A 20,569-nucleotide genomic window follows, 5' to 3' on the forward strand; every position below is an offset into this window, starting at 1 on the left:
ATTGGTTGAACAAAACGCAATATATTTAAATTTTAATAAATTACATATTTTGAAAAGTTGTAAAGCTCGATATTGAGTTGTAACTCAAAAACTGTTCTACTTAAAATTTTTTGAAGGTCGGTTTTGAAATCAGCACTAAATTGTGCTTCAAAAATTTTGGTCGTTGACAGAAGTTCACGATTTTCGTTTTATTTTGTAAACTAGTGTAACCAGACAAGCTCTTTAGAAACCATAAATTGTGGTGTTCCGCAAGGATCAGTACTAGGCCCGTTGCTTTTTATTGTATTTGTCAATGATATTTTTAAGTTACTTTTAAAAGGTAGGCTTCGATTGTATGCATGCAGCCCTCGCTTATGAAGCAAAAACCGATCGTTTTAGTAATGTCAACCAAAACTTATGGCTAGGTCGAGAAAAAATAGAGATTTGAATATATTAATTATCTGGGACTAATACTTCAACAAAACCTCAAATGGAATATGCACATAGAACATGTGAACTGGAAACTAGACGAATTTCTTGGAATATTAAGACATAGTAGCTATATGCTTCCAACTAAAGAAAAAAAAATCTTTTCTATGCCCATGTTCATTCGCAAATATGTTATTTGAGTATTATCTGGCAAAACGCTCCTATTTACGTTATAAACAAAATCACTGTTACGCTAAACAAATTTATGCGAGTCATATTTTGGGAACAATATTTAGATCCAAATATCAGAACAGTATATCTATATTCGTCTAATCAAATAATGAATTTCAATCAAACCTATTGTTTTTGAATCAGCTCTGTTTATTTTCAAAGTGAAACGTAACTTAATTAAGCATAACTTTGACCTCCAAACAATAAGTAACATCGATTTTCAAGTCACCTTAGGACCACTCAAATCGTAAATTTTTTTATATTCCAAATAAATTTATATTTATTTATTTATTTATTTTCGTCAATCAAACGAAGACCAATTTCAATACATTTCATGCCTAATATCTATTTATACATATATTTTATATTTATAATTGTTATTAGTTCAATTTTTTTTTATCATTCTACATATAAAGACTACATATCTCTGCTATTTTATTTAGCTTCTACGATTTCGAATGTTTTGAAAATGTTTCTTCAACTGCGTTCTAGTCATATTTAGGTCAATCATTTTGCAATGCCGATTATAAGTGTACATCATTTGATTTAACGGTCCATATTTTGCATAATCGGCATGATGACGTTCCGCTGTAAACAAACTTCTCTCACGTAGATGCCGGCTGGGAGCATAAAAAATTAATTTGGACAATAATTCAGGTGAATCAGTACGCTGTGAGACAATATCAGTAATAAACGAAACCATAGCGTAGTCCCGTCGTTCTTTCAATGTCTGAATGTTGATCAGCAAACAACGTGCTTCGTATGAAAGCAGGTGAAATACTGTCCGTCCTATCTTCCGTAGTGCGTACAATAGAAACTGCTTCTGAATTGACTCTATGCATTCTTCATGTTTTTTTTTCATGTAAGGAGACCAAACAACGCTGCAATACTCTAATATTGATTTCACATACGCAATATATAATGTTTTTAAAGTGTATGGATCCTGAAAGTTATACCATACCAAAATAATGGAGTTGTAAGTTCAACTGCTAATGGTTTTAAGAAAGATGGAGGAATTCCGTCTGGTCCAGAACCTTTTGTGATATCTAGGTCATATAATCTAGCAAAAATGTCTTTAACGTTAATGTGACTGACACTAACATCGTTTGGAAAATCAGAAAAATAAGAAAAGTATTCAAAATCTCGATCGTTATCTGAAAAATGTATGTAAGTTTCTTGGAGGAATGATGCAAAAAGATTGCAATTACGTCATTCTTTTTTATCTAATGTCATTTTGGACGGGAAACTGGCTGACTTTAACTTGGATTTAACATAATTAAAACAATTCTTTCGACATTACTTAATTTCACTTTCAGTTTTTACATTATAATCAGAAAGAGCAGAAGACATTGTTGTAAAAAGTTGATTGCAAATGTTTAAATACTTCATCAAATTTTCTTGATTTTCGTATTTTCTATATGTTTTATAAGACTTCTGCTTTCGATTTTTCAAATTCAGAATTTGTTTGTTGAACCAAATTGTAATTGGAATTGGAATTTCGTCGCTTTTTCGTAAGCGGAACTTCTTCTTGAATGATACCCGATAATATTTCGTAAAAATTCCCACAGCTCAATCAACACTTTGTTGACTCCTTAACCCTAAAAGGGATACCTGGGGTCCATTCAGAGCTCGTCTTTGATGGAACACAGTCAGTGAGGTGACGAAACAGAGGTCATGAAGGTATCCCTTTTAGGGTTAAAATAGATTGCCAGTTAAATGTTTACTAGTAGCTTATGTTTACTAAGTATAGATAAGCATATATGAATGCGGAACAAATCATATATTTTAACGTTTTTCGTTGAGAAAATGCGAATTCAAGGCCAACAATTGAAAAGGCCGCAACAACATTGCGTAAACAAACACGTTTCTGCCGACTTAGATTCTTCTGGGATTCACTCGAGCATCTCACCACCATTAACAGAAAGCCTGATGTTTGCGCTTTCTGTTAGTGGTGGTGAAGTGTGTGGGTGGAGTTCAAAAGGCCTCAAGTCGACAGAAACATGTTTGTTTACAAAATGTTGATGCAGCCTTTTCAATTGTTGGTCTTGAATTACTTAAAAGGTGACCCATCTTGCCCCGCACTTTTTTCACGGCGCAAAATCGATCACTTTTTAAAACTGCTTGTTTAACATTGTTGAGATCTGGTTTCGGACTAATATTAGTTGTGTAGCAAAACGATTGTACTTAAAACACCTTTTATTTGAACACGTACTCGAAGCACGGTCGCACCGCGGGCTCAATTGTTTTTGTTATTCTTTTCTCCTATGGCTTACACTGAAACAAATGCACAGGATGCAACATCTCCTTTTCTTTCAAAGATCTGAAGGGTCATCGTCAACCACATAATCTTCTAGTCGGGCTGGACGTCGGCAGGAACGTTTTGGCCGAGGTTCCTCATCTCGAAGTGGGGCCGTTGACGTAGTTCCTTGATCAGTTACCTGTGGAAGAGAATCAATTTCGGTAGACATTGTTGACGCCTCTGTTGACTCAGATATCTTCTTCAAATGAGCTGAACTACGATCATAGATTTTGCCAGACTCCTCATCTTGAATGGTCACTCTGGATCCAGCTTTCTTTACTACCTCGTATTGCGTAGGATTGTATGTTGTGGACAGCTTATTTCCCGGCAACAAATTCTGCATCAGAACTTTATCTCCTTCTTTGATTCCTGACTCTGTAGCATTTCTGTTGGCATTTTCTCGTTCGCATGTTTTGTACTTGGAGGAACAATCTTTGTCTCTGAAGTCCTCGCTCGTTGGTATCGACTCAATGTCCTTCAATGATGGTATCTTGGTACGGATTGTTCGACCCATAAAAAGTTCTGAAGGGGTTTTACCCGTCACAGAATGGGGAGTAGAGTAGTACATCATGAGATATTCTTCCAAATCTCGCTTCCAGTCTCTCTTGAGCGCACAACTTATTTGAAAGCGTTTCAGCAAAGATCGATTTTGCCTCTCTACTTCCCCATTTTGTTGCGGCCAATATGGTACCGTGAAGTTAAGAAAAATGCCACTTTCTTTACAGAAATCTCCAAAATCGGAGCTTAAGAACTGTCTTGCATTGTCGAGTGTAATAGTGCGAGGGAAACCTAAGCGCTGGAAAATTCGTCGAAGCCTGTCAACTGTTCCGTTTGCTGTTATTTGTCGCATTATTTCCACTTCTTTGTAGCGACTGTAGTAGTCAATAATGACCAACAGGTATTCACCACTCGGTAATGGACCTAGAAAGTCAATGGCCACGTCTGTCCAAGCTTCTGATGGCAATGGTCGACTGTGCATTGGCTCGGGCTTTTGGGGCAAGCCTACTAACCGACAGCCTTCACAAATTGCCACGAACCTGGCTATTTCCTTGTCCATTCCTGGCCACCATACTCTGTCCCGAAGTCTCCTTTTCATCGCTGATTCTCCAGGATGTCCTTCGTGTCCTAGTTGTAGAAATCGTTTGCGCAAACTTATCGGAATCACCATTTTGTTCCCCCTCACAACTAGTTCTCCTACTATTCCAAGCTCATTTTGAAACGCTTCGTACGGTTTTATCTCAACGTCCTTCCAGATTCCACTACGAAGAGCTTCTCTGACCAGCATCAGTTCCCGATCATTAACTGTAGAACTTTCTACCTCACCAATGTCAATTGCAGTTAATTCCAGGATAGCGAGTATAAGGAAGGTTTCGTCGTCTTCAGAACAAGCTTTATCCGCCAGATGGTGGTTGGTTAATCTAGAAAAGGAATCTGCGATATTTGCGGATCCCTTCCGATACTTGACATCATAGGTGAACGACTGTAGCCGTAGGGCCCATCTTTCTATGCGAGAACATGGCCTTGAAGTTGGAGCAAATATTGCTTCAAGCGGCTTGTGGTCAGTTTCAAGTTCGAATCGTCGTCCTATCAGATACACAGCGAAGCGTTCAACTGCCCATACCAGTGCCAGAGCTTCTTTTTCCGTCTGGCAGTACCGTTGCTCCGTGGGTGATAAACTTCTGCTGGCGTAGCAGATAATGCGAGGATCCATGTCGTAACGGTCATGTGCAAACTGTAAAAGTACTGCACCAAGTGCAACCGGTGAAGCATCTGCCACAACTCTTGTTCGCATCTTCGTATCGAAAAACTTTAGCTGCTTGACATCGCTGATCATGTCTTTCAATGTTTGAAATGCTTTCTCGTGTATGTCGGTCCATTCAAAAGGCACTCCATTATGCGTTAGCAAACGTAGGGGAGAAGCTATTGTTCCTAAATCTGGCAGAAATTTCCCGACATAGTTGGCCAATCCCAAAAAACTCCTGAGTTCTTCAACGTCTTTCGGAGTTCGGAAAGCTTTGAGAGCTTCAACTTTACTTTCCGCGGGCTTTATCCCATCTCCAGACAAGTGATGGCCCAAGAAATCAAGCTCAGTGACCTTGAACAAACACTTCTTCATGTTAAGTAAAACATTGCGGCTCTTTAGAACTTCAAGTACTTTGTGCAGACATCGATCATGCTCTGCTTCGTCGGCCCCGAATACGATTATATCGTCGATAAAGCTAATGCAGTTCTCACACTCCGCTAGCAATTGTTCCATAATCTTCTGAAACATTTCGGGGGCACAAGAGACCCCGAACATCAGACGTTTATATCTGTAGGTACCACGATGAGTGATGAACGTGGTAATTGAACGCGATGACTCATCTAGTTCAATTTGATGGAATGCTTCTTTTACATCTAATCTGGAAAAGAATTTCGCAGATTTCATTCGTGGCAGAAAGTCGTCAATTGTTGGCATGAAATGATATTCCCGTCTGATAGCCCTATTTGCCATCCTCATGTCTACACAAATTCTCAGGTCCCCGTTGTCCTTCACTAGAACGACTAACGGAGACAACCAATCACTATACTGGCTTACTTTCTCAATTATGTCTGCTGCTTCGAGTTGCTCTAGTTTTTCTTCGATACGTCCTAGCAAAGCGATCGGCGGTCGTCTGGCATGTTGAGCTACCGGGGTAACGGATTTGTCAATTGGAATGCGAAGTTTAATCCCCTTCATTTTAGGAAACGGAGTGATACTTCCGATCTTTACAATAACATGAAATCAGTATACAAATTAAAAAAAATATTTCCAACTTAAGTATTACTCATACCTGGTACACTCCATCATCTGGCTCCGGGAGTCCCAGTCGCAAAACGTTCAGTTGTCGAGCTGTTTCTTTACCCAGTAGAGGCTGGTTTCCGTCTTTGATAACGTAGAATCGTGCTTCCTCATTAGCCTGTTGATCGTCGCTGACAATTTCAACCGTAGCATCAAACATACCCACTACATCCATCGGCTTACAATCTTTTCCGTATCCTCGGAATTTGTGGTCCACTTCCGTTGTCGCATTACGAATGACAACACCTTGGGATTTCATTCGGTCCCACGTGCCATCCCAAGCAACACACATGTTATAAGAGAGTTACGACAGCGCAAGTTTTGGTTATATAGAAGTTTATTTTACGTAATTCTAACATTGTATTGAAATAACGTAAAATAAACTTCTATACAACCAAAACCTGCGCTGTCGTAACTTTTATATAACATGTGTGTTACTTGGGATCGTCGATGATGTTTTTGTTACACCCCGAATCGATAAGAGCCTGCATCATCACTCCACCAACTTTCAACCAAATGAATTCGTCACCGTCTTCGATAGCAAATATGAAGCTCTGCATTTCCTCTTTCGGTTTGGATTCGTTCTCTTCTACAGGTATCGCCCGAATACGCTGCGAAACTTGTTTCAAAGAACGAATTTCGCGAACTGGTGGTTTGAGCTGCATCGGCTAATTCAAAACAATAACGATTTTCATTCACGACCAAGACATTAACAAAACAATACCTACCGAACCATGCGCAAGACTCTTTGTATTGGGTGTCTTACATTTTCTGGCGAAATGGCCATCTCGCTTGCAAAGATTACATTGCTTGTCGCGAGCGGGACATACCGGATCGTGACCCAAATGTCCTTTCCTGCCGCATCGGGAGCACTCTGTAGAGAAGCGATTCGACGACGATGCATACATACGGTTGACATCACCTGCGGCTACTGATTGGGACAACCCCGAAGGACCAGCCACCATCTGACTCGCTTGGTACTTGACGGACTGGTGGGATGCCACAATTTTGAATACATCATCCAGGGTTGGTTGGTCTCGCTGCAGTAGCTTCTCCTTCAGATCTGGTGGCGCCAAAAGTGTGATTTTGTCTATCACGCAAATATCACGACTTTCTTGCTGGGATGTACCAAAATTGCACTTGTACGCCTGTTCTCGTGCTCTCAGCATGAATTTTTCCAAGTTTTCTCCGCTTTCCGGCTTTAGCGTCCAAAAAATATGTCTCTCCATCGACTCATGATGTTTTGGAGCGAAGTACTCATCCAGTTTAGTTAGCGCAACAGAGAACGGATCCACAGTTTTCTCCGCATCTTCAACAACATCCGCTCCAGGAATCGTTTGGAAGATTTCCTGAACGTCAGGGCCCGCTTTGGCCAGGAGAAAGAATTTCAACTTTGTCTTGTTCGTCACTTCACTTGCAGCTACGATGTACTCAAAATTTCGCTTCCATTTTGTCCATTGACCCCTAATTTCGTTTTGGGGTAGCGATTTAAACAGAAACGGCAGGATGTCCCATTTGTCCATGGTCCTAATCAAATCATATCATAACGTTTACATTAAGGTTTACATAACATTCATCGGTCCAGGCTTTCGAGGCCTACCTTAAGAAATATCTCAACTGAATTATGTTTTACAGATCCGGCATTTAAGCCTCTGTTCTCCGGCATTCGAGCCACTGTTTTCCGGCATTCAAGCCAACGGCATTCCAGCCACTGTTTTCCGGCATTTAAGCCATCGGCATCTAAGCCACTGTTTTCCGGCATTTAAGCCATCGGCATCTAAGCCATACACATCATCAGTTAAGCTATTTTTTATGGCAGAGCTCGAACCTTTGAAACCAAAACAAACAAAACTTACCTCAACGCTGCAGGTACTCGGGATTAACCTCAAACTGGTGCCGGAGAAGAAAAGTGGTTAATCGCAAAAAAAAGTCGATTTCTCCTGGTATTCCTATTCCGTCCTCGTCAGCCACTGTTGAGATCTGGTTTCGGACTAATATTAGTTGTGTAGCAAAACGATTGTACTTAAAACACCTTTTATTTGAACACGTACTCGAAGCACGGTCGCACCGCGGGCTCAATTGTTTTTGTTATTCTTTTCTCCTATGGCTTACACTGAAACAAATGCACAGGGTGCAACAAACATCATACATATTTTGTATTTAATGAACTTTTTATCGACTATGCTAAAACTAGTGTATTAAAGAGTAGCGGACGAATACAAACCAATACGATTTTTATTTACAAAGTAATGGTGATCCATCCTTAGGTGACCCATTTTGCCCCGTCCCACCCTATGTATATAATATAAATCTTATGGCACCTATAACTAATTATATCAGATTTGGATGCTTATATTCGGCAATTTCGAGTTTCAATAATTTACCTTCAAGCTTGAAACAAATAATTTCATTGTATACATTTAAAACAAAATTAAAAAAGTTTGTTCTGGAAACCATATTATAAGCATAGTAAACGCTACATTAGTTTGGTTAAGATCTCTCATGCACACAATTGATAAGAGAAGAACGGCCTCATTATCAGTCTCCAGACTGCACGCGGTCAAACAAATAATATATTTTTTTTGTATTTTTAAGTTAAGGGAAAAACAAAATTCAAAACCACTTTTAAGAAAATTGTAAATATTTTATAGGGATTTTTACGCCTGGGATTGAAACATACGGATAAGAAAAATGTTTCCATCTTGGCTTTTCTCCTTATCGAAAAGATAAATAAAAAAATAAATAAATAAAATAAATAAATAAATAAAATATTATTACTAATATTTATTAAAGACACTTTACTACTTATGTGGCATTCGTGTCTGAATAAATAAAATGAATAATTAAATAAATAAATTATGTTTTGATGCAGTGTTGCCAGATATGATATTTTTCAATTTCAGAATCCAAATCGATTTTTTATTATGAAAATTTTGATTCCATTTGTTTTTTTCGTATAAAATATCATAAACATTCAGGTTCAATTTATAAATTTCGTAAAAAAAACATTGTTCGATCCCATGTGAAGACAATTTGTGCTGAAATAAACAATATCAAGTATAAAAAAAGATTAAAAATGTAACAGTGTCGCCAGTTCATCAATTATGAGTCTATCGTAATGGACTAGCATAACCGGTTGAAAATGAAACTATTGAAACCATCATTTCTAAACAAATTTCATCTACAGGGGATGGCCAAAATGTTTGGGATAGGCAACTTTTTTTCTCCCACAAAAAAATTCAACATGCTGTAACTTTTCATAAAGTGCATCAAAAAATCTCAAATTTTGACTGTTTGTCAACCTATTATGTGTGCATCTTTGGTACAAATTTGGGTTCGATTGAATAGTTTTTCGCGAAGTTAGAACCGTTCAGGTAAAAGACTATTATTGAGACAACTAATTTTGGAACTGTCATATCTCGGAAACCAGTGAACCGAATTGAATGAATTTTTTTAACGTGATACTTGATACGACGTTATAAAATGTTATATTTTCTCACGGCGAATTAAGTTATACCGGGTTGAAATTTTTACCCATATATAGAAAAATGAGCCAAATTTACAATACCACACAAAAATTACTAAATGTGTTCTTCCTTCAATCTAAATGGGCTCTAATATATCTGATTAGAGATAACTTGAGAACAGAAGTGGAAAATCTTTGGATATCAACACTAAAATTTATTGACATTGATGTAAAAAAATAACATTTTTTCGAGAAAAATTCAAAAAGTGTCAATCCATGATAACTTTTTTCAACGTTTAAAAAGTACCTATGTTTTAATAGTTTGTGAAGCATTTACTCGTTGTTAGTGTACGTTCAAAATTTCATTCAATTCGGTTCACTGGTTTCCGAGATATGACAGCTCAAAAATGAGTTGTCTAAAAAATAGTGTTTTACCCGAACGGTTCTAACTTTGCGAAACATTGATCAATCGAGCCCAAATTTGTACCAATGATGCACATATAATAGGTTGACAAACATTCAAAATTTGAGATTTTTTGATGCACTCTATGAAAAGTTATAGCATGTTGAACTTTTTTGTGAAAGAAAAAAAAGTTGCCTATCCCAAACATTTTGGCCATCCCCTGTATTTTAACATGATCTGCACGGAAGTGCTGGAAAATATGTAATATTTATTGTAGAAATCTAAATTTTATAAGAACTTAAAAAAAATCATCAACACGCCAAAACGTTTTTTTTTATTAATTTACAATTAGCATATTTGGCAACATCGACGTCAGGAATGATAAGTATTGCGTTTACTCCTGGGACGGGACCCGTCAAGTGCTAGTTCAAAAACGAAACCATTTGCCTGTCAGAAAAGACCACATCTGGTTGGTCAAATCGACGTTGCACTGAGCTGTGTTAGTTTACAAGAGGGAGCCTCGTATCGGTGGCAACCGTCAAGATTTTATAATTTTTCTTACTTTTGGTGCTGTTTTATTCCAAACACGGTATGGTGAAATAAAGTTCAACGTGATACATTTTGAACGCATAATCCTGAGCTTCATTTTTACTGATTTTCGAAAAATCCAGAGGTTCGCCGGCAGTGGATTTACGTCTGCATGCGGAATGTAACCGAGCCTCGCCGTTCTGGGATTCCAGTTCTCATTCCATTTACAGACGTTATTGTTTTGTTTTCTTAGAAATTTGATCCTTTCTTACAAAAGGCACAAATGTTCCAAATGGAGGATAGCATGCCTCTGGAGCCGGCCTTCTGATACCATATATAGATCGCTAACCCAATTCGATTTCCTTTGCATTGAGCTTAGCCTCGGAAGGTGAGGCGTGTAACTGTAAACTGTAAACGATCAAAAACGATCAAATCTGACTATACTAGCTTGCAAAGTAAAGTTGATAAACTTAGTTTTATTCTAAAACTGGAGATCATCAAGACACCAGTAGCAAGGACTAAATACACATACTCAAAAATTGAAAAATGGGACGATACTTAACACTAGATTCAAGCAGCCCTTGTTTATCCTACCCCACGTCTCCACTAGACAGAAATGTCTTGCCATTTTGCTGCCAGAAAGAGAAAACGTAACAGAAATGATCAACACCGCTGCTTTCCATGCAAACAGCGAGAGAACATTTCTGTCATGACACATCTGTCCAGCAAAATGGCAAGACATTTCTGTCTAGTCGGGACGTCGGGTTAGCTGGTTTACTAGCAATTGGGTTTTTTAATTAGTGCACGCCTTGTCCGAGTGATCATCGGGACTTTTAGTCATGGATGCGCGACGACGACTTCCAAACGAGCGGAATCTTCTAACTTACTTCTCACAAGGTAGTGTCATCTTAGTAACGACTCGAAAACGCTACTGTTAAGGCCGCACGGGACGACGTGTAATTTTTCCTATCTTCCCTCTCCTAACAATTTGCCTCACGATTTTGAAGATGCAAATATCAATTTCCACTGCACTGACGTAGCTGAAACTTTAGTCGATTATGCACCGCAAGTGAGCAAATGAACGATCAAATTTTTAGACAATAATATGAAGTAGAAGTTGAGATTTGCATCTTACTAACAACAGAGCAATGGCGGACGATTCAACCACCGTCCCGTCCGGCCTTAAACTCCACCACACTTTATTGAAAAAAGAACAACATATATATATATATATATATATATATATATATAGCCTTAAAAGCTACATCCCATTCTCCCCACTTAAGCTAGGTACAACTTTATGGTGAGAGAATCTTATTGGACAATTTCTCTCACCCTTACTCTCTTATTTTCTCTTTCATTATTTTAGTACAAATTTATGGCTCTTTCTGAGCGCGCGCGACATCTAGGTTACCTAGAATTTTCGCATTCTTCTGCCCCGGTAGTTATGCTTCCTATGGTTAAAACAAAACAATTTAGCGCAAAGCGCGGTATAAACGGAAGCAAACTATACCGGTGTTTACAATGATATGACTCTTCCTAACTTATCGTTGCTTCCGCAATGATACGCATTCAATATCAAATTTAAAGGTTTTGTGTGAGAATGTAACCTAAATCTAAATCTGAGGTCGGTTCAATATCCCCTTTGCCAATTAGCTTATTTTTGTATTATGAATGCAAAGTACAAAAATGGTTACACAGAAAAAAAATGTAATTAAAATTCAGCTAAATATCATGCACATAAAGGGAATGCTAGAGTTAGTGCACTTTTACATGAGATATAATGTAAAATTACATTACAATCGTGTAAATTTCCGCCATCCATCGTGTAAACCATCATGGACTCCAACCGGTTACGTGACTATTAGCGGAAATTTATACGATTGTAACGTAATTTTACATGATATCTCATGTAAATATACACTAACTCTAGCATTCCCTTTATGTGCATTATTTCTCGCTGAATTTTACATGAATATTTTTTTCTGTGTAGCGCTGGTTTCTATAAAGCAAAACAAATTATTATCTCATAGTTTTCGCTAAGCAACATCCGGAAGAACATGGCATTTTCTAATTATTAATCATATTCCTGAGGGCGTCTACTTCACCTATTTGAACCTGATGTCGTCCGTGATCCTGCTACAGCTCATCCTCTCGTTCCACCTTCCTCTGGTTTCGTCATCCTGCTCCACTGATAATCATCTCACCTCGGTATATTTGTACGTTATTCCTTGTCCAGCTATTGTTTTTGTGTTGGGTGTTGAGGCTCGTCTATACTACTACATCAAAGCTCCATTCGTCCTTCCATCGGATATGGTGTATCCCCTCTCATTCATCAAATATGTTTGCTGTTACTCCATTCGTGTTAACTTGAGGTTTAGCGTAATATTTGGTTGTAGGTTGTCCTTACGCTTTGTCACGTTATAAAACTTCCAGTTCCGAATTAGCTTGATGTTGTGTATCAGGTATCAGTAGGTCGGCTCTAGAGGCACGTTCTCCTCCATTCGGGAAATTTGTGCTATCGCCATGAACACGAGCCTATTCATCATTTACCTGACGGAGAAGGGAAGGAAAAAGGATAGGACATGGGAAAGGACAGGTAAGGGAATAGGATCGTCATACTCGCAAAAGCGTACCACAATGGGTTCCCATAGCGTCCTGAAAAGGACACTGTAATAACGCATAAGCGTGCCACAATGGGTTCGAACAGCGCCCTGAGAAGGGCACTGTGATAATGCATAAAGCGTAAAGAGTGCCTATAGCTCTTTACCACAGCGGGTCAAGAACAACAGAACGTCCTGAAGATTCAGGTTTCTGAAGTCAGTTTCACTTAATAAGTGTTTCCCGAGTACTCGGAAACGCAATTGCGCAAAAACTGGACAGTTACATATTAAATGATACGAAGTTCCATAATCGGATTCACAGCTATCCGTGCAAATGAATCAGATTGCTGAATATTCGCCATGTGATAACTGAGTCGGCAGTGGCCAGTCAATGCTTTGACCAGCATGCTGAAATTCTGCTTTGACAGATTAGTTAGATACTTTGCCACCCCTAGAGATGGCTCAGTACAATACAGTTTTGTTTGACGACATGACTCCAAACTATTCCAGTATTGTTTGTGCTGAGTGGCAGCCCAGGTGTCAATCTGAAGCTTCACCCAACACTTGGATACCGGAATAGCTGGCTCAGGGCCAATGAAGTCATGTGATGCTCCAGTGCGAGCTAACTCATCAGCCAATTCATTTCCAGCGATGGAAGAATGGCCAGGTACCCATACAAGGTGAACAGCGTTTGCTGAATTCAGCTCCTCAATTTGAGTTCGACAAGCGATAACTATCTTCGACCTGGAGTTGGCCGAAGCAAGTGCTTTAATAGCAGCCTGGCTATCTGAACAGAAGTATATTACTTTGCCCGTTACGTGCTGCTGAAGTGCAGATTGAACTCCGCACATAAGAGCAAAGATTTCGGCCTGAAAAACGGTGCAGTGTCTGCCAAGTGAATAAGGCTGATACAGCCTTAGCTCACGAGAATAAACACCAGCACATGCTCGACCTTCGAGAAGGGAGCCATCAGTGTAACATACGATGCCGTCAGAAATACTTCTCTCCAGATAACCAGATGTCCACTCTTCCCGGGAAGGGAATTTCGTGGAAAATGTCCTATATGGAAAATTACAAGCAATTGTAAGATCACTTGGAGCAAGGACAACTTTGTCCCAATTCACCAAAAGTGGAAACAACGAGGTGTGTGTTGAACTGCGGTTCACAGAAGTTTCCTCTAGTAAACCGAGTACCCATAGGCGGTAAGTGCAAGAAAGTGCTTCTTGTTTGAGATGAATGTGTAGTGGGGCAACGTCAAAGAGAACTTCGAGCGCTGCCGTGGGAGTTGAAGAGAACGCTCCAGACATCGCCATTAAGCACATCCTTTGGAGATGGCCTAACTTTGATTGGACCGTTCTCACTTCGCCCTTTTGCCACCACACAAGACATCCATAGGCCAATATTGGCCGAACAACAGTTGTGTAGATCCATTTGATATACTTGGGTTTTAGACCCCAAGTTGTACCAAAGGTTCGCCGGCATTGCCCGAAGGCCATACAAGCTTTCTTGATTCTGAACTCAACATGAGGTATCCAGGAAAGCTTGGAATCAAGAATGACTCCAACGTACTTTACCTGTTCAGTCACATTGATTTCAGAATCAAAGAGACGTAAAGTTCGAACACCATTACGGTTTCGCTTTTCCGTGAAAAGAACAATAGATGTTTTACTCGGATTAACCGAAAGGCCGTATTGGCGACACCAACCCTCAACTACCTGAAGAGCGTTTTGCATCAGGTCGAAAAGGGTGCTGATGCACATACCGACTAACAATGTTAGGTAGTCGTCGGCAAAACCATAAGTAGGAAAACCGCTATTATTGAGTTGCCTCAATAGCGTATCTGCTACGAGATTCCATAAAAGTGGTGATAAGACTCCCGCCAGGATTTGGGAATATACCCTGTAGCAAAACTGCAAACAAGTAGTTGTTTCAAAACATGTTTGAAATGATCAAATCCCTTCTGAAGCAAAATAGGATAAATCCCATCTGCCCCAGGAGATTTGAAAGGAGCAAAGCTATTAAGTGCCCATTCAATCGATTCTAAAGTTATGATACTCCGAGCCGAAGCTAAAGAATCATAACTACAAGAAAAGACATCAGGTTCTTCCGAAGATGTAATATCCACACATCCGGGGAAGTGTGTACTGAATAAACATTCTAAAACTTCCTTATCAGAGGAAGTGAAATCACCATTTGGCAAACGAAGTTCGTTCACTTGAAAATCCTTAGCAAGGATTTTGTTCAATCGACTGGCTTCACTCAGACTGGAAACATTTGTACAAAGGTTTTTCCAGCCGGATCGTTCAGCAGACCGAAGAGCTTTCTGGTAGGGCTTGCGAGCCGACCTGAAAGCCTTCGATCCAGCCGAACGTCGTCTGTTCCAACTCTTTCTACACTGTTTCCTGAGCTTCGCCAGATCGGAGTTCCACCAAGGGGTTCCTCTTGTGGTCTTCACAGACCGCAGAGGGCAGGCTTCTTCAAAAGCTTCCATGATGAAGGCCGTTGTACTTTAAACGGCATCATCTAAATCGCTTGGAGTATCAATTGATGGTGAGTATCCATGAAATTTGGCTGCAACCAAATCGGTAAAGAGATCCCAGTTGGTTGACCGGGGATTCCTGAAACGCAAAGTTTGCGAAGTAACATTCACATGTTCAAACAAGATGTAACGATGGTCAGATAAAGATTCTTCATCTGACACATGCCAATTGGTCAGCTCATGACTAATTCTGCTAGAGCAAAGCGTTATGTCTAACACTTCCTCTCTACCAGATACCATGAAGGTTGGGCAGTTGCCTATGTTAAGTAATCCTAGATCTGTACTACTCAAGTGTTCCATCAAACTGGAGCCTCTCAAGTTAATGTCTGAGCTGCCCCAGATTATATGGTGAGCATTAGCATCACTACCAACAATTAGCGGAAGGCCTTTTGAAGTGCAGTATGCAATGACTTGCTTGAAAGCATTCGTAGGGGATGGTTCATCATGCGGTAAATAAACCGAACAATAAACGTATTTCCTGTTGAGGTTTCCAACAGATACATCTATTGTGATAGCACATACATCTCTGGTAGTTAGTTCAGAGATGAGTGTAGCAACGATTGCGTTGTTGACAAGCACACATGCTCGAGGCATGACACGTGAGTTTGCCATTTCATTTTTACTGAAAGTAGCAAACACCGGATTCACAAGGTTTCCTAAATAGAAATTCCCCTTACGAAAGTAAGGTTCTTGGACTAACGCCACTTGGGCTGTACCATTTTGCATAAGTCTACAAAGATTGATCGATGCTGTTCTTTTGTGCTGAAGATTGATCTGAGCTATCCTAACCGTAGCCACTACCCAAACTAGGCAAGATTAAACTCTTAACAATCACAGCACAAAAAAGAACAGCAACAATAAAGCCAGATCGGTATCGATTTGAGTGCGCCAAAGGCAAGGATGTACAGAATACACTGTGTAAAACGCATAATGCGAAACCATATAGGTGAAAATCTAAACTAATTGATAACATCTTCATAATCCCGCCCTTATTCAGCCTCAAGTATGAGATTGAAGAAGGGCAGCTGATTGTCTCGGAGAAACACAAGGTCCACCGCGCTATTGCTCCGGTTAGCACAGTAAGGGCAAATACTGTGGAGGGTGCCCTGGTACTCCACAGGCTCCGTTTGCGATTAGGTTTTTATAAGACCCCCCTAACCATTCATTCCTAGGCACGGTAAGCGTAAAGCCGCATGACACCATGAATTAGGGGTCACCTGATTAGTGGATTCCTACCACTGGAACAGGCGGTCCGTAGTGCTATTCTTAGCCAGTTGAACTAACCGCTACCGACACTACACAGCTATCTAGGCTGATCGGGAAAAGAAGTTAATATTGGTGATCAACTTCATACGGGCCCGAAAAGCCGCTGTTACTCCATTCGTGTTAACTTGAGGTTTAGCGTAATATTTGGTTGTAGGTTGTCCTTACGCTTTGTCACGTTATAAAACTTCCAGTTCCGAATTAGCTTGATGTTGTGTACTTCCTTCTTGTATGTCACCAAAACGAACGTTCCCATTCTCATGCCTTCTGATCTTTCACTGTTCCAGTTGTTGTACTTTAGTCCCCATCCGTCACTCATTCTCACTTCTTCCGGTAATAACAGAACTTTTGGTATGAATCGTTGCTTTGGCTTTCTGTGTTAACAGAAATTCCTTCCCGTCTGTATTACTTATTTGTTGAACTGAGATGTCCAAGCGTTGACAAATTGTAAATAGTACTTGACAGTATATCGCAATTCTTCATCAATAATATAAACAGATTAGATTTCGTTGAATGTGTTTTAACACCTGAAGTAATTTTAGCTTGTTGTTGATTTTTGATGTTGTTGATTGTATTGTAGTTATTTCGTAAGCATAAAGAACCTTTTGTAGTTAGCGATTATTATTTTTTCCCAACAATTATTGTTTTTTTAGCTCAACAAATTCTTTAATTAATTTCGTAATAACAATAGTTTGGTTTTAGACCATTTTTTATCTTATTAATATTTTTTTTTTTGAAAAGGGATAGACGATAGTACGAAGACTGTAAGTCATCCAAAAAGTGTATTCCGATTCATCCAATTTGTATTTTAAAACCTTTCAATAACGAAATCGGATGATGTGTAAACAATCATCAGCAACAATCATCAGATTTTGTGTCTTTAGCACATAGTGTCTTTAGTCAAGACAAACTACAAGGAAGCAAAGCTATTACGTTCAGTATACAATTTCGCGTCACATTGCCTTCAAAAGGCTAGTTTTTGGGATGTATTTGGCTTTCCCGAATTTCTATAATTTTTGCTCAAAATCAACAGCATTGATGTCAACGAAGCAAATAATTAAATAATTACGAATAATTAGAGAATATGATGCCGTTTCAAAGTATACGACCTAATACGAATATTAGGGTGTTCCAGAATAAAATCCATCAAAAATTCAACTTTTTAAGGTTATTCTGATTAAAAATGTGATAATTGCATATATTTCCTTCAACTTTATTGGCATACCGTTAGGGGGGGGGGAGTTGGGGGTTGATTGGGCCAAAATTGCATAGTCCATCCCTTTGCAGGTCACTATAACAATATTTTATAGCGCATTTAGCTCACCACTGGACTATCGCACTATTTTCAAGAGTGCGAAAACGCAAATAAAAATGCGCGATTGCATCCAATCGACTGGGTGTCTTCAGAGCACTTATTCAGCATACATCGAAGAATTAGTGCGCCGAAGACATCAATTTGATTTGATGCAATCACGCAGTTTTATTTGCGTTTTCGCACTTATGAAGACTCAGTGCGCAGTCCAGTGGTGAACTAAATGCGGTATATATTGTTCAGGATTGATTAAAGTATAAATGCTTCAACTTTAACCGTACTGTGGCCAGCAAAAATAGCATACGTAGAATGCCGGCAGGGTACCAGGGTACCCACGAAATTGAAATGATAGTGTTTCCGTCAATTATCCATCGATTTTATTTGTTTTTTTTTCTGGCTCATTCAACTCAGAAACTCATAACCAATCAGGAGAGCATTCGGTTGGACCGAGCCGATGACCGTGGGTGCCGGGAAATCCGGATTTCCGAGCACATGTTTTTATGCAATAGAATGTATGGCATTTTAGGTGAGCCAGCAGCAACATGGGCATCAAACATCTTAAACCTGCCCCAGCAGAAAATCCATTTCGGAAAAAACCACGCAATTCAGGCGAAAAGTTTCTTTTTAGAAAAAAATCTATATCGACATGGCCTTGCCACAACACCACACCTACAGACCCCCTAAAGACAAAATTGATGTGATGCACCTCTTAATTTGAATAGATTTGGCTGAAATTTTGACCAGTTACTTCGTTTAGGATGCTAATCAAAATATTGGGGTGGTCTTATGAATCAGAGAACATTTTTGAAAAGTGGACAGGCCTAATATATATGGGTCCTTATGCGTCTAGTGTGACAGCCTTGATTATATAGTGTGCCCAACAGACCCACTTGAAAGCGCGTAGCTTAAATTTGAGCAGCCTTGGCTGTTTTTTTTAGTACATTATATTAACAGATAACAACCATGATAAAACTGAGTTAAAATAGTTGAACTTCATAGAAATTTGGTGAAATCTTAGGAGAGCTCAATTTTTCGATTGCCAAAAGCTAAAGATAAGAACAAAATTACAGTAAAACATTAATACAGTTTCTTACCGATTTTGGCAACACGAGGTGAATTTTATGTTGCCAAATTGGGGTGTTGCCAAAATCGGTAAATTTTTTTGTGGATTATTTTTAACTTTTATACGTCAATTTGGCTTATATTTTAAATATGGACTATTCACAAGTTATAAAACGATCCCTGTAAGTGACGTCCATAAATTACGTCATAATTTGTAAAATTGTTGATTTTGGAAAATTTAATAAATTTTGATATTTTGAAGAAGAGTAAGGCTTAAATATAAAAACATTTACAAATACAAACGACTTTTCGGTAAAAATTTTAGGTCAAAATTTTTTGTTGCCAAAATCGGGAAGAAAATGTTGCCAAAAACGGGTGTTGCCAAAATCGGGAGTAGACAAAAACGGGTGTTGCCAAAATCGGTAAGAAACTGTATATCGTTTTTATTAGTATGAATGATACATATTCTGTCAAAATATAAACCTATTCGGAATATTAGTTGTTGAGATATCGACGTCACGAGTAGGACTTGATTTTCATAATAAAATTTATTTGTGAAACGAAAAATTATAAAGATCTGTATTCACTTTAAAATCATATTTTTCGTTCCCTTAATACCCATTCGATTCTTTACCCACAAAGCAGACCTTCTCCACTGCTACTGTCTGTGACGAGCTTAGAACATTTTTTCTTGAATAAAAATGACCCGATTTTTTTAGCTTAAAATGCTATCAGGGGCTGACAAAATCGGTGCTATACTGTATTAAATTTAAAATGTTTTCAATCGATTTAGTCGAATGTACGAATGCAATTTTAAATACAGAAAACCGCTTCTTGATAGCATTTCTGGCTTGGTTACTGTGCTTCACGGTAAAGTCAAAACAGTTTCGTTCTTTGAAGGTTCTTCTTAGCATATTTTTATTCTGCATAATGGGTCATGTTCGGCAAAGTACTACTCATCATATTACTTTGTATGATGAGTAAAATTAATTTATAAGTAATTTCTGCATTGAAATGGGACAAAAAGCGTGGATATTATGATTCCTTGTCTAATTGATGTTGTTTGAGCAAAACTTTGGATAACTGAGTTGCCCAAACTGCATAACATTAGGCAAGGAATCCGTAATTAGCCTCTGCATGCTGTGAGATTTTGACTTTTACTGCGAGCACTGTGTTCAAAATGCCTATGAGAGTGAGCAGGGCAACACCAAAACAGAGCTCGCTTTAAAAGCCAAAGAACGAAAGAATGTTGCCAGCATACACAGGCTAATACCCACGCTTTTCACACAATTCTATTGCAGAAACGAAGAATTCACCTCCTCACCATACAAACATTATCGGCTCACTGCTACAAATCTAGTACTACACCGATTGCGTACGATTCTCTACTACACTGGACAAATTTTGAGTCGATTCCGTAGTACTACTGCATCACTGGATTTGAAATAAGTATGTTTTATCAATTTCTATGAAAATAAGGCAACTCACTATTTCAAGCTGGATGCTGCATGGTGCATTATTACTGACCAACTATTGAGCTCTATCGAAGACTGTGAATCGTTGAGGGCGTTTCGACCATGTCGCTTGAAACAGAGTGGAAGCTATCTGTCTTGTTATTAGCCGTCTTCGGCTCT

At 38.9% G+C, this 20,569-nt stretch overlaps 2 protein-coding genes across 5 annotated transcripts in view; one reads left to right on the forward strand and one right to left on the reverse strand.

The window, feature by feature from the left end:
• Nucleotides 1–20,569, forward strand: part of LOC109406996 (UNC93-like protein MFSD11) — a 465,065-nt gene that overhangs the window by 443,468 nt on the left and 1,028 nt on the right. The window lies entirely within an intron of this gene.
• On the reverse strand, nt 6,194–7,282 carry LOC109406993 (uncharacterized). The gene is made up of 2 exons (XM_029858051.2): nt 6,488–7,282; nt 6,194–6,427 (listed from the first exon to the last, which is right to left on the reverse strand). Exons 1-2 carry the CDS (start codon nt 7,280–7,282, stop codon nt 6,194–6,196), a joined length of 1,029 nt encoding a protein of 342 aa, XP_029713911.1.

The sequence above is a fragment of the Aedes albopictus genome, chromosome 1, assembly GCF_035046485.1.
Source record: "Aedes albopictus strain Foshan chromosome 1, AalbF5, whole genome shotgun sequence".
NCBI classification, from domain to species: Eukaryota; Metazoa; Arthropoda; class Insecta; order Diptera; family Culicidae; genus Aedes; species Aedes albopictus.